This window comes from Haliotis rufescens, unplaced genomic scaffold, assembly GCF_023055435.1.
Source record: "Haliotis rufescens isolate VD_foot unplaced genomic scaffold, xgHalRufe1.0.p SCAF_4, whole genome shotgun sequence".
In the NCBI taxonomy this organism is placed as follows: Eukaryota; Metazoa; Mollusca; class Gastropoda; order Lepetellida; family Haliotidae; genus Haliotis; species Haliotis rufescens.
The window spans coordinates 32,855,069-32,867,450 of record NW_025964112.1 but is presented as its reverse complement, the minus strand read 5'-3'; the positions used below and the strand labels follow the sequence as shown (position 1 = coordinate 32,867,450).

The following is a 12,382-nucleotide window of genomic DNA, read 5'->3' as shown; positions in this document are numbered from 1 at the left end:
ATATTTAGTTATTCTACAACAGACTTATCAAGCTGATAATAATTCAATCTCTTGTGGGTTATATTAAGAATTGCAAAACACATTTTGCCAGAACCGTTATTAGTGTAACTGACATGTTTAAACATTTATAGCACCTGAAACATGTTGACTATATTTATGAAGGAAATGCTGGATCCTGAACATACTCTTACTGATATCCCAATTATGTTATGACTCATTGATCATTGTCACAGTTACGACATGAACACACTACTCAGTACAGTAGCATCAGAACAGCCATTGAACTTGACTGAATCCATAAACTTCAAATCAAAGATCTAGATATAAACGTTCACAAATGTCTGCCCCAATGACCCCTTACCAATGGCTGATAACCCGTGTACTGCCTTTTCATTTACGAAGTTAGATATTAACATGGATAATTTTGTGTTAAAATATTCATTAATATCAAATGTCCCTTTTAAGAAATTGTTTGTCCCTTGATGTAAACCTCTTGGTCATGACAGCAGGATGTGCCCTGATGTGAACCTTTCTCTCACTTTGCCTGTTCGTTGATATTTTGCAGTTGCAAAAAGATTTCTGATTTTTCACAACCACTGTGTTCTGTTGTTAATGTTATGTCATAATGCTATAGATTGGACCCCTCCATTTTCGTTTGGGACCCCTTATTTTATGATGAAGGGGTCCAAGTGACCCCAAGAAAATTTAAGCCAGAGCAGACACTGAGTAGTGTTACATAAACAAAACATGCCTTTGAGTGAATAATATTAAAGATTCTGTTCCTGTTTTCCAGATTCCTCCAAACTTGGCAGTGTAGACTCCTCGTCAGACCGAGGGCAGGACAAGGTAGGTGGTCAACCCTTCAGTGCTGTGTTTTACTCTACCCTCTCTTCTTCTGTCATGTACCACATGTATTGGGTATCTTTTTCTCCTTAGGTAGTTTTGTTAGAAATGAGCGTCATGGGGATTCCGGGTTACAAGAGGTTCCAAGCTCTTATTCTGGTCTCAGGAAGCAACTTAATGGATCGGGTGGTCAGACTTGGTGATTTGGTTGATTGTGTGATCGTACCCCAATGACATATCAATCAATGGATTATCTGATCCAGATTTCATTATTTACAGGCCGCTGTCATATAGCTGCAATATTGCTGAGTGCTGTATTAAAGGACAAACAAATTAAATATTATTAATGAAATGAAATACATTTTAGATGAATTTCTTGATGGTTTCATGTTTGTTAATTGCAAAATACGATTTTATTTGCACTTTCTTAAATATTACTTTTTCACTTCACACTAATCCTGTTTCAAACCTTTGTAAAGATTGTATATTAAATTTCATTTCGATAACTACTAGTAAATTGGTAGAATAATAGGATTTCATTTGCTGCCTGAATTTTACAGTAGTTTCTTGATGTGCATACTTTTTGAATTTGCTCCAATGAAGTGATTAATGTAGTGATTATAGTTAGCTGCATATTAGAAACAATATACATGTCTTGTTTCATTATTCATACAAGTGGATGTATAGTTCCTTTTTATGAAACCTTAGCAATTCGATTTTCATGATTGCGAAGTTATGTAAATATTGACAAAATGTCAACCCTCATAAAACACACCTTACATTAAACTAATCATTGTTATGCATATATCATGTATGTTACAAGTATGCAATCTTCTGGCTTGTAGATAGCAGGTGCTCTATGTACACCTATTGATTGTGTAGCCCATTAGCCAGGTTTGTTCAGCAGGGTGGGGGTACATAGCAAGCCAGGTATTCAGGAGAGAGAGAGAGGAGAGAGAGAGAGAGAGACTTTGAATTATGTTATTTAATCACTTGTTGAGTCCAATAATAATAATCATAATAATTGCTATCATCAGGGTTAATGTCATGTGACATTGTAGAAGTTTGCCAATCTGTTAATGACTTGTTTTATTGATCATACAGACCTGTCCTTTGAATTCTTGGACTTTAAAAGATGGTTTTTATTAACTGAAATGTCCTTTTGAAAATGTGATAAAAATATGCAATTCAAATAACTATCAAAAGAAAGGGAATGTATCCTAGACATGAAGTGTAGTTTGGATGAATTCCATTTTATCTGAGGCCATTTGAGCAGGAATGCTATTTGAATGTTCTTGGTGAACTTTACATACATAGGTTTAACATTGGTTTTAGTATCCTAAATATGTAGTGAGGAAAGCCAGTTAACGTCACAGTGTGAGTCTGTTAGCTGCCTCTTTGTCGTAATAGTCTCTCACAGTTTATGCTTGTTATAAAACTGTTGACGAAAGGAGCGAACAGTTTGGCCTGCAGTCATGTATTTGTGCAAAGTCTGTAAGCAATGACTAAGGGGGGAAAAAGAGTCTGTGTGTTTTAGGTTGGGGAAATGCAGGAGATATTCAGTGAGTCATGTAAAAGGTTTGATTAGAAATTTGTTAAGCAGATTCCTCTGATCTCTTGTCCATGAAATATGACTGATTGTTTAGGTTGACAAGTAGGATGTAGTATCTTTGACACATTCTTAGGTGGTGCTGGTTTGTAGGTGAAATTATTCATTATATACAGTCAATGTGGCTAGATTCTAAAAATAGACACGATTGTTAGTGACAGTGTTATAAAATGCCTTTGCCAGATTCTGAGGGTTGACAATTTTGTCCATATAATTTTGTAGCGCTCAGTATCTTTCTACTAACATGTTCATCACACTAACAACCTCTATATCCAGGTTTCTTATATACAGTCAACACATCTGCAACTACGTTCAGGTTGCACTGACCTCAACACTACCCACAATACCCCCCTCTCCTCCGCCGCACCCACAGCTAACATCAAGTCACGTGCCCGAGCACTGGTGGAACGGGTAGCGCAGTCTAACAAACCACATATCTCTACGGTATACCATTCTTCTTTGAATTTGTTGCCCATTTCTCATTCAATTGTTTTAAATTTTTCTTGTTTATGTGATTAAAAAAATCATGACATAAACATGGATATTCATCTCACCTGACTTAAAGTCATGGTGACCTTATGTTGTGGTGTGTTGTCCATTGTCCATCCTGTTAATCGTCTGTCATTAAATTTTGCATTATGGACATCTCCTCTGAAACTACAAGGACTATGGAGCTGAAACTTTGTATGAAAGATTCAGTGTTGTCTTTAATTTTAAAAATGGTTGCCATGGTGTCTGTGATGAAAATGTCATTTTGGGGCTGTAACTTGGCCATTCATGCATGTATCATGAACTTTAATATTGAACAAGTATATTCATAATATGTCTCCTCCGAATGAAACTACAAGGCCTATGGAGCTGAGACTGTAGGAATGATTCCAGGTATGGTATTGCTAAACATGCTCGCAGAAATCTGATCTAATTTCAACATGGCTGCCATGTTTTGGAACCTGTAACTGGCCATGCTTTTTCAAAATGAATTGAAATTTGGCATAGGTGTAGTTAGTAATGGGGCCTAAGTGTATGTTACACGTTTTACAATATTATAAATTTTTACCTTGATTTCACTTATTTAGGATTATAGTTGCTGAATATATCAAAGAGAAAATTCTATTATTGGCAATAAAAATAACAGTAGGTACAAAATTGGAAAACCATATCACACACCAGTCTTTAACCATGTTTATTGAATCAGCTCCGTACACTGGGGATCAAAATGGCAAAATGTGGGTTTTCACATATGGTTGCTTTGGAAATTAAGTTTTTCTTCGAAAAGAAATGGTTAAAGAAACATTGGAAGAGGCCGTCGCAAATATGGTTGAAGTATCATCAAATTATAACTTCATCAGGTGAGCTACAGAGCCTTGTGGCTCTCTTTTTAAAGTGTATATCTGTAAGGATTACTAAGAGACATTACATTTGATAATTTATAAGAATGATAATTAAATATAAGATGAAGGCAGATAATAGAGTGTTGTTGGCAATATGTTTTCATTATTATGTACAGGACTCAAATAAAGGATGGCCACGACCATGAAGTGTGTTTTGAGTTGAAAATGAAAACTGATGCTAGCGGAAATGAGAAATATAAGACATATTTTACTTTGCCAAATCACCTGTTTCTTTATATATCCTTTTCATTAAGTATTGATGTGGTAACTTCAGGTACAAGATACTTCTCCCTAAGTCAGCTGTGCAATTTTCTTTTATAGAATGTAGAATTGTTTGAAAATGATTATGAATATAATGTTAAAGCATGAGCTATGTTCTCTCTTATCCCTCTCTCTGCACTATATATCTAGTAATTAGACAGGCAGTTGTAGTTTTAGTGATGATGCTAAAGTGGAGGTTTTATATCATCCACCTAGCTTGCATGTCAAGTTAGTTTGAGCTTGTACTTTCATTGGAAGCACAGACTTATTCAAATAAAATGAGGATATTGTATTGTGAAATAGTGTGTACTGAAATTCATATTTGGATTAAATGCTTAATATTATAGGTGTTTTGAAATAAATATTGAGTTAAAACGTTGATGAAATTGAATGTTTTTTAAATAGGGTCCAAGTTCTATCTCAATCAGCCATATTGGAAGAGAAGAGGGAAAGAAGAGGGTGAATGCGACAACATCTGAAGATTCCAGGACACATCTTACACGTCCATTGTCTCAGAAGAAGGATATATCTTCTCTGATTCAGAGGTTTTCAAATTCTGATGCATCCAGTTCAGAAAAGTCTGACACAGAGACAAATATTTCTCGTAGACGTGTGTTACCTATTCGTAGGCAGGATCCTGTCGTGATAAGCAGCAGCCCTAGTGATGAGTCTAATACTGAGAGTTCGAGACGTACACCTGAACGTACGCATAGCCTACGCATACATGGCTCAACTGAGACAACGGACAGTAAAGTTCAAAGAACAAGTAGTTTCAAATCAGATTTCATGCGTAGAAGGTTTAGTGGTGATACAGATAAACCAACCCCAGAATTGGCTGATGTTCTTGGGAAACGTAGCAATATTGTTGAAAAACAGGAAGAGGAAGACCGAGTGAGGAGTGCTGCAAAGGCAACATCAAAGTATGAGAAGGCAGACACCTGGAAGGCGGCAGAGGTGGAGGAGGTGATTGCTGACAATGAAGTAGCTGCTGTCTTAAAAGCAAGACGAAAGCAGACTGATTCACTATCTGACAATGAAACAAAAGAGCAGGATAATAAATCATGTACATCATCAAACATATCTGAGACAAAAACCAGTTTAAAAACTCTTGATTCCACCCTAGCACTATTAAACAGGGTCACAGAGGAGTTGGACAGTCCTGCAGCTCTGTCATCAGACTCAGAAATACTTGCACCTGTTCTGCTAGTTTCTCAACGCAAAAGGTCAAGCAAGGAGTCAATTTCAGAGGCAGAACAGCTGATCAAGAGTGTTGAATCCTCCATCACATCGCGTACATCAGTTCCCATATCAGGCACCTCTGTCACAAAGGGAGATAACTCTAAGGAGCAAAATGTCAGTGGACTAACCACTAGCGATTATACAACAGAGTGCAAGACAAGGGGTTGTTCTGACAATGTGGGAGATACTGGAGATGTTTCCGTCACACACACCTCCCACAGACATGCAGCCAAGCGGGACAGTGAGAAGGCTGACTTTGCCATGCCTCTGGATGAGAAATGGGTGACAGATAGGAAGAGAAAAGATAAACATGATCCAAATTCCATCTCACCTTCTAAATCATACCACGATGATACAGATACTGGGAAAACAAATGGAGACATTATTGGAAAAACAGAGGGGTTAACGGAAGATACAGAAATTATGGACAGTGCCAAGAAACCGGGTAAAGAACTCGACCCCATCACCAGCAGAAGTGTGGATTCTTTGAGGACTGACACGTGGCATGAGACATCCTCCGACAGGTATTCTTCATCCAATCTACGCAGGGCAGAATCTCTTAAGGATACCTCTATCAAGAGGACAGATTCACTGGAACGCAGGAAAGGTATTTTGAAGCGCACTCCATCCCTACCAAAACAGCCAACTCGACCAATTGTAGACCCCGAACTGGCAGAAAGGTTACGGAGACAGCGAGAGAAGGAGAATGACTTGTCAGATGAAGATGAGCATAAACCTAACCGCATGTCTATCATTGAGGATATACAGGAAATTGAATGGTGAGCGATTATGCCTTTATGTATTTTTTGCAATTTTTGTGTTAAATATCACGGAATATCATGGAACTGAAAGTTAGCATTTACCTTCCTGTGAGACACTCAGTGTTATGACCACTTGCATAAGGGAAGGTGTGGTATTATTTACAACAAAATTGTTTTCTCAAGAAAAAGAAATATATGTCAATTCCTTGTGATGAGACAGTGATAGAATTTGGCACCAGTCTTCTAGTCCTAGCTAGACTGCCCAATAGTTCAGATATCACAAGGACTTTTGCCATTTTTAAGGGTTTTGCTATATATTATCATTATAAGGACGGTTAACTAAAAATGTTAGTTTCTATCGCTGTGAGATTGTATTTTAGAAAATAAAACTGCCGAAATTATTGCGAGGTAGAAAATAACAAACAAGTCCCTTTATAAAATATGGTTTCAACAACAATAACAACCAGATGTGTGTAAACTGAGTGTAGTGGGTAGTAACCTGTTGGTCTGAAACACCTTAGCTTACTCACATCTTGTATGGACATTTGTACACTGGGTAGGAAGTCTGTTACAGAGTGTTATTGAGTATGACATAAAGTAATAACATCTGACATTAGCCTCCCAAATACCTGGCTTTGGGGAATTGACATGGTCTGTGGTTACAGTACATGCTGCAGTACATGGTCGTCACAACTTGCCCAACTATAAATAATGTACTGTAGAATGTGGAAACATGATGCCAGCACCATCGAGTGCAGCACACCATGTGCGTGTCCTGTGGTGCATGCTGCCACAGTGTATCAACTGGCTGTAGTGCCAGGGGTGGGGAGGGATCAATGGACGTAGGAAGCTGAGCAGGGCTGGGAGCAGGCTCCTGATGAGGCACCAGGCAGGGGGAGAGAGAAGTACATGTCTAACACTGTAAGGGGGTGCAGGTGTGTGCATGTACATGTGTGTCCTTATTCACCCAATTGTCTGTGAACACTCTTATTAACATGTATTCAAAATGTTTTTTCAGGTTTCTTGTGTGCTCAGATATTGTTTTGTACATTTAGAAGTTTTAAGAAATATTTTTAAAACCTGCTAAGTAGCTTTGGTTATCTTACTCTGAGACATTTCATAACCAGATTGGTGGCTATATCCTTGTATACTTTAGTTATGATGACAGTAGCTGCCTGGAAGAGATATCGCTCCTGTTTTGAACTAGCTCTCCCAGTGAGAGTGGAGAGAGATGGGGTTGAGTAGCCATGCTTGAGTTATTGTCTAATCACTTCCATACCTCCGACTTACAGCAGTGCTGGTAGGGCAGAGTTTATGTGTGTGCAAGGTGGAGATGGGATTCCACATATATCATGTAAGATATCTTCACTTCAGTTTGTTTGAAGTCTTTGGGAAACACAATAAACACACTATATTATATGGAGTGGGTAACAGTGTTGCATTGCGTACAAATGACTCGTTAGCAATTGAACCTTGTATGACATGGTAAGTATATTCAACTCTTTTGGATTCAAAGTGTCATTTTGAATGTTTTGATAGATTGTAGCCAAAACCCTTTAAATATTTTTAGGGTAAGATTGTTATGCCTTATGATGCTGTTTCAAATATATGGTGAGATAGTATTATGTACAGCAGACTTTATTCTAATAAAGTGAAATCTATATATGTAGTGCAAACTTATTTAAAATATATACTTTGCCACTTTATGTGTCAGGAAAAAACTTTCTATTCAGTAGATTGGAAAGGAGATAGGGTCCCTGCAATAATTTCTGCTTTGTGATTGTTCTTGGCATGTCTGTGTCTGGATAGTACCTGGGAGGGGTGGCGTGTCTGTGTCAAGATAGTACTTGGAGGGGGGGGGGGGCGTGTTTGTGTCAAGATAGTACCTGGAGGGGGTGGCGTGTCTGTGTCAAGATAGTACCTGGAGGGAGTGGCGTGTTTGTGTCAAGATAGTACCTGGAAGGGGTGGCGTGTTTGTGTCAAGATAGTACTTGGAGGGGGTGGCGTGTTTGTGTCAAGATAGTACCTGGAGGGGGTGGTGTGTCTGTGTCAAGATAGTACCTGGAGGGGGTGGCGTGTCTGTGTCAAGATAGTACTTGGAGGGGGTGGTGTGTCTGTGTCAAGATTGTTCTTTGAGGGGGTGGCATGTCTGTGTCTGGATAGTACCTGGAAGGGGTGGCGTGTCTGTGTCAAGATAGTACTTGGAGGGGGTGGTGTGTTTGTGTCAAGATAGTACCTGGAGGGGGTGGTGTGTTTGTGTCAAGATAGTACCTGGAGGGGGTGGTGTGTCTGTGTAAAGATAGTACCTGGAGGGGGTGGCGTGTTTGTGTCAAGATAGTACTTTGAGGGGGTGGCATGTCTGTGTCAAGATAGTACTTGGAAGGGGTGGCGTGTTTGTGGCAAGATAGTACTTAGAGGGGGTGGTGTGGCTGTGTCAAGATAGTACTTGGAGGGGGTGGCCGGCCACTAGGAAGGACTGTGACCTGTCTGTATCTAGAGAGTACTTGGGGTGTGTGACCTGTCTGTATCTAGAGAGTACTTGGAGGGGGTAGCTGGCCACCAGGAAGGACTGTGACCCGTCTGTATCTAGATAATACTTGGAGGGGTAGTGTGTCTGTGTCAAGAGAGTGCTTGGATGGGGTGGCCGGCCACCAGGAAGGACTGTGACCTGTCTGTATCTAGATAGTACTTGGAGCGGTAGTGTGTCTGTGGCAAGATAGTGTGTGTAGGGGTAGTGTGTCTGTGTCAAGATAGTACTTCGAGGGTGTGGCCTGCCACCAGGAAGGACTGTGACCTGTCTGTATCTAGATAGTACTTGGAGCGGTAGTGTGTCTGTGGCAAGATAGTACTTGGAGGGGTAGTGTGTCTGTGGCAAGATAGTACTTGGAGGGGTAGTGTGTCTGTGTCAAGAGAGTGCTTGGATGGGGTGGCCGGCCACCAGGAAGGACTGTGACCTGTCTGTATCTAGATAATACTTGGAGGGGTAGTGTGTCTGTGTCAAGAGAGTACTTGGAGGAGCTGGCCGGCCACCAGGAAGGACTGTGACCTGTCTGTATCTAGATAATTCTTGGAGGGGTAGTGTGTCTATGTCAAGAGAGTACTTGGAGGGGGTGGCCGGCCACCAGGAAGGACTGTGACCTGTCTGTATCTCTAGATAGTCCTTGGAAGGTGTGGCCTGTCTTGATGTAGAGAGTACTTGGAGGGGGTGGCCGGCCACAGGAAGGACTGTGAACTGTCTATATCTACATAATACTTGGAGGGTGTGACCTGTCTGTATCTAGATAATACTTGGAGGGTGCAACCTGTCTGTATCTAGAAAGTACTTGGAGGGTGTGACCTGTCTGTATCTACAGAGTACGTGGAGGGGGTGGCCGGCCACCAGGAAGAACTGTGACCTGTCTGTATCTAGATAATACTTGGAGGGGTAGTGTGTCTGTGTCAAGAGAGTACGTGGAGGGGGTGGCCGGCCACCAGGAAGGACTGTGACCTGTCTGTATCTAGATAATACTTGGAGGGGTAGTGTGTCTGTGTCAAGAGAGTGCTTGGATGGGGTGGCCGGCCACCAGGAAGGACTGTGACCTGTCTATATCTAGAGAGTACTTGGAGGGGTAGTGAGTCTGTGTCAAGATAGTACTTGGAGGGTGAGGCCTGACACCAGGAAGGACTGTGACCTGTCTGTATCTAGATAGTACTTGGAGCGGTAGTGTGTCTGTGGCAAGATAGTACTTGGAGGGGTAGTGTCTCTGTGGCAAGATAGTACTTGGAGGGGTAGTGTGTCTGTGTCAAGATAGTACTTGGAGGGGGTGGCTGGCCACCAGGAAGGACTGTGACCCGTCTGTATCTAGATAATACTTGAGAGGGGTAGTGTGTCTGTGTCAAAATAGTACTTGGAGGGGGTGGTTGGCCACCAGGAAGGACTGTGACCTGTCTGTATCTAGATAGTACTTGGAGGGTGTGGCCTGTCTGTATGTAGAGAGTACTTGGAGGGGGTGGCCGGCCACCAGGAAGGACTGTGACCTGTCTGTATCTAGATAATACTTGGAAGGGTAGGTGTGTCTGTGTCTAGAGAGTACCTCAGTGGTTGACCTGAGCTGTAACCTGGTTAGGATTGGTTTTGATGGCCTATGCAACTGGTTGGCTTGGTCCAGGCCCAAGTCATGGCAGCTATGGCATAGCTTTTAAGTTGCTGACTAAGGCATCGCCTTGAAAATATTAATTGTGTTGAGTATACCCAAATCAGTCCTGCAGGTATCCATGAATATATCTGTAATCCACATATTCATTAATAAGGCAACTTTTCTTTGTATGCCTTAATGAGCTCAGAGTGCCTTATGATTTTCCTTGTATTTAAGTGGGGGTTCAGACTTGGTGTGAGTCAACGAAATTAGACATTGAGTGTCCAAGTTCAATTTAAATTATCAAGTGTATTCCCATTGATTTTAAATAGAATGGAAAGCTCTGCTATTCATATTGACCTACCACAGTATTCAATAAATGACTTAAAAATTGTCTTCTGAGACTCCACACTCAAATGGTTAAAACAAACAACTCGGAACAAAAAGCCCCAGTGTTCATATGTATTCTTCACAGAAATGTGTGAAGAGTTGACAGACGTTGTTTGGCAGAATATTATTCTGACAAATATCGCCTTTGTCGGAGCTATGCTGAAAGCTCTGTAAATGCACAAATGCATGCATGTATATTTACAGTGTGCAGATAGACACCCAGCAAAGGCAAAACGTTCTGTGATACTAACGGTGCATTCAAATAGTCTTCAGTAATCTTTCTTTGTTGTTCAGCTGTATTGCAATGAAGCCCAGTTTGGTCATGGAGTTCCGTAAAGAATTTAAAACTATTTAGAAAACACTGATGTTATATATGTAGAAAAAACACATACTTTCTACTGTGTTGCCTTGACTGGGTGGAAAGTTTGCCTTGACAGTGAAACACATGGATGTTTGCACAAAAAGAACATACCTTTCAAATGTAACACTTTGTTCAATGTTAATATTGGCCTGGAAAAGATGCCTCAAAATGTAATGGCTAATGTTATTTCATGGTCGACCGGATTCAATTCTTTCTGTTTTGGATGTTTAAAATATTCTCTTTTCTATTGCAAGTTCTTAAAATAAAATTATTTTCATTTTGGAAATAGATATCATACCAAATGTACAAAAACACGGACAAGCACAAAAGAACAGAAAATAAAACAAAACAACAATTATTGTTTATGAAAACACCATTTAGGATCAGGATTTGATCATCACTTATATAATCACATTATCATTATGTGATATTGTTTTCAAACATTATTTCATGTATATTTTAGGTAATGAACCAATAATGCATCTTCCATGGTTGTCAAATTCAGTTACCATGGGCTGTTAGGCTTCACACTGATATGTGTTGGTCCAGATGAGATTTGAAGTACTCACAAGATAAGGCAATATAGTCCTAATCTCTAGAATTTGTCTGCCACCTCAGCTAGTCAGTATTTATCTCTGAGGGTCAGCTAACGAGTTGTGGATCGAGATGGTCTAAGGGGAGATAATTCTGATAGGATGGATGATTTGGTGGTAGAGTGCATGCTTATGATTATGTTGGACAGATGGCAGATGAAAACATTCTGAATACTTTCATAAAGAAATTTGAATAATAGACATAAGACCTGTTGTGTAGACTGCTTTATGTGTACAAATGCATTTAATTATTTATATGTAGAGTAGACCGCCTCCGTGGTCTAGTGGTAGAACGTCCGCCCGGAGAGCTGAAGGTCCGGAGTTCGATCCCCGGCCGCGTCATACCAAAAGAGGTTAAAAGATGGTACTTGTTGTTACCCTGTCTGGCGCTCGACATTAAGGGGCTAAAACAAGGACTGGTCAGCTCGGAGTCAGTATACTGTGTCTGAGTGGGGTATTCATGTTAAACTGCAGCATGGTATGTCAGTGAGCTAGCACTATAAATCGGCATCAGTCTGGTCTAGTACAAGCAGACACACACACACACACACACACACACACACACACACGTGCATGCACGTCGCTATATAAGTGCAATAATCTTGGACGCGACGTTAAACCCCATTTCACCTCACCTCAAGTAGAGTAATTTTGTATATGTACATTAAGTATTTGTTGATAATTTAGAACCTTGGAAGACTAGGCAATAACATTACCTTTAAAAACAGACAAAATCTGTTTTGAATAAGGGATATGGTTCTATGGATATACAACTCCTTTATTACAATGGCTGCAATGTTTTGGTGTACATACTAACAC

At 40.3% G+C, this 12,382-nt stretch overlaps 1 protein-coding gene across 6 annotated transcripts in view; it reads left to right on the top strand.

Moving 5' to 3' along the window:
- The window catches only part of LOC124152171 (supervillin-like), a 180,564-nt gene that overhangs the window by 123,287 nt on the left and 44,895 nt on the right, over nt 1-12,382 (top strand). For 4 of the 6 annotated variants that reach the window (XM_046524995.2, XM_046524999.2, XM_046524994.2 and 1 more), the window contains exons 6-8: nt 794-846; nt 2,729-2,896; nt 4,510-6,122. In XM_046524995.2, the coding sequence (XP_046380951.2) occupies nt 794-846; nt 2,729-2,896; nt 4,510-6,122 (1,834 nt within the window). The remainder of the gene's footprint in view (nt 1-793; nt 847-2,728; nt 2,897-4,509; nt 6,123-12,382) is intronic. The other 2 variants (XM_046524997.2, XM_046524998.2) reach the window with 2 other exon arrangements.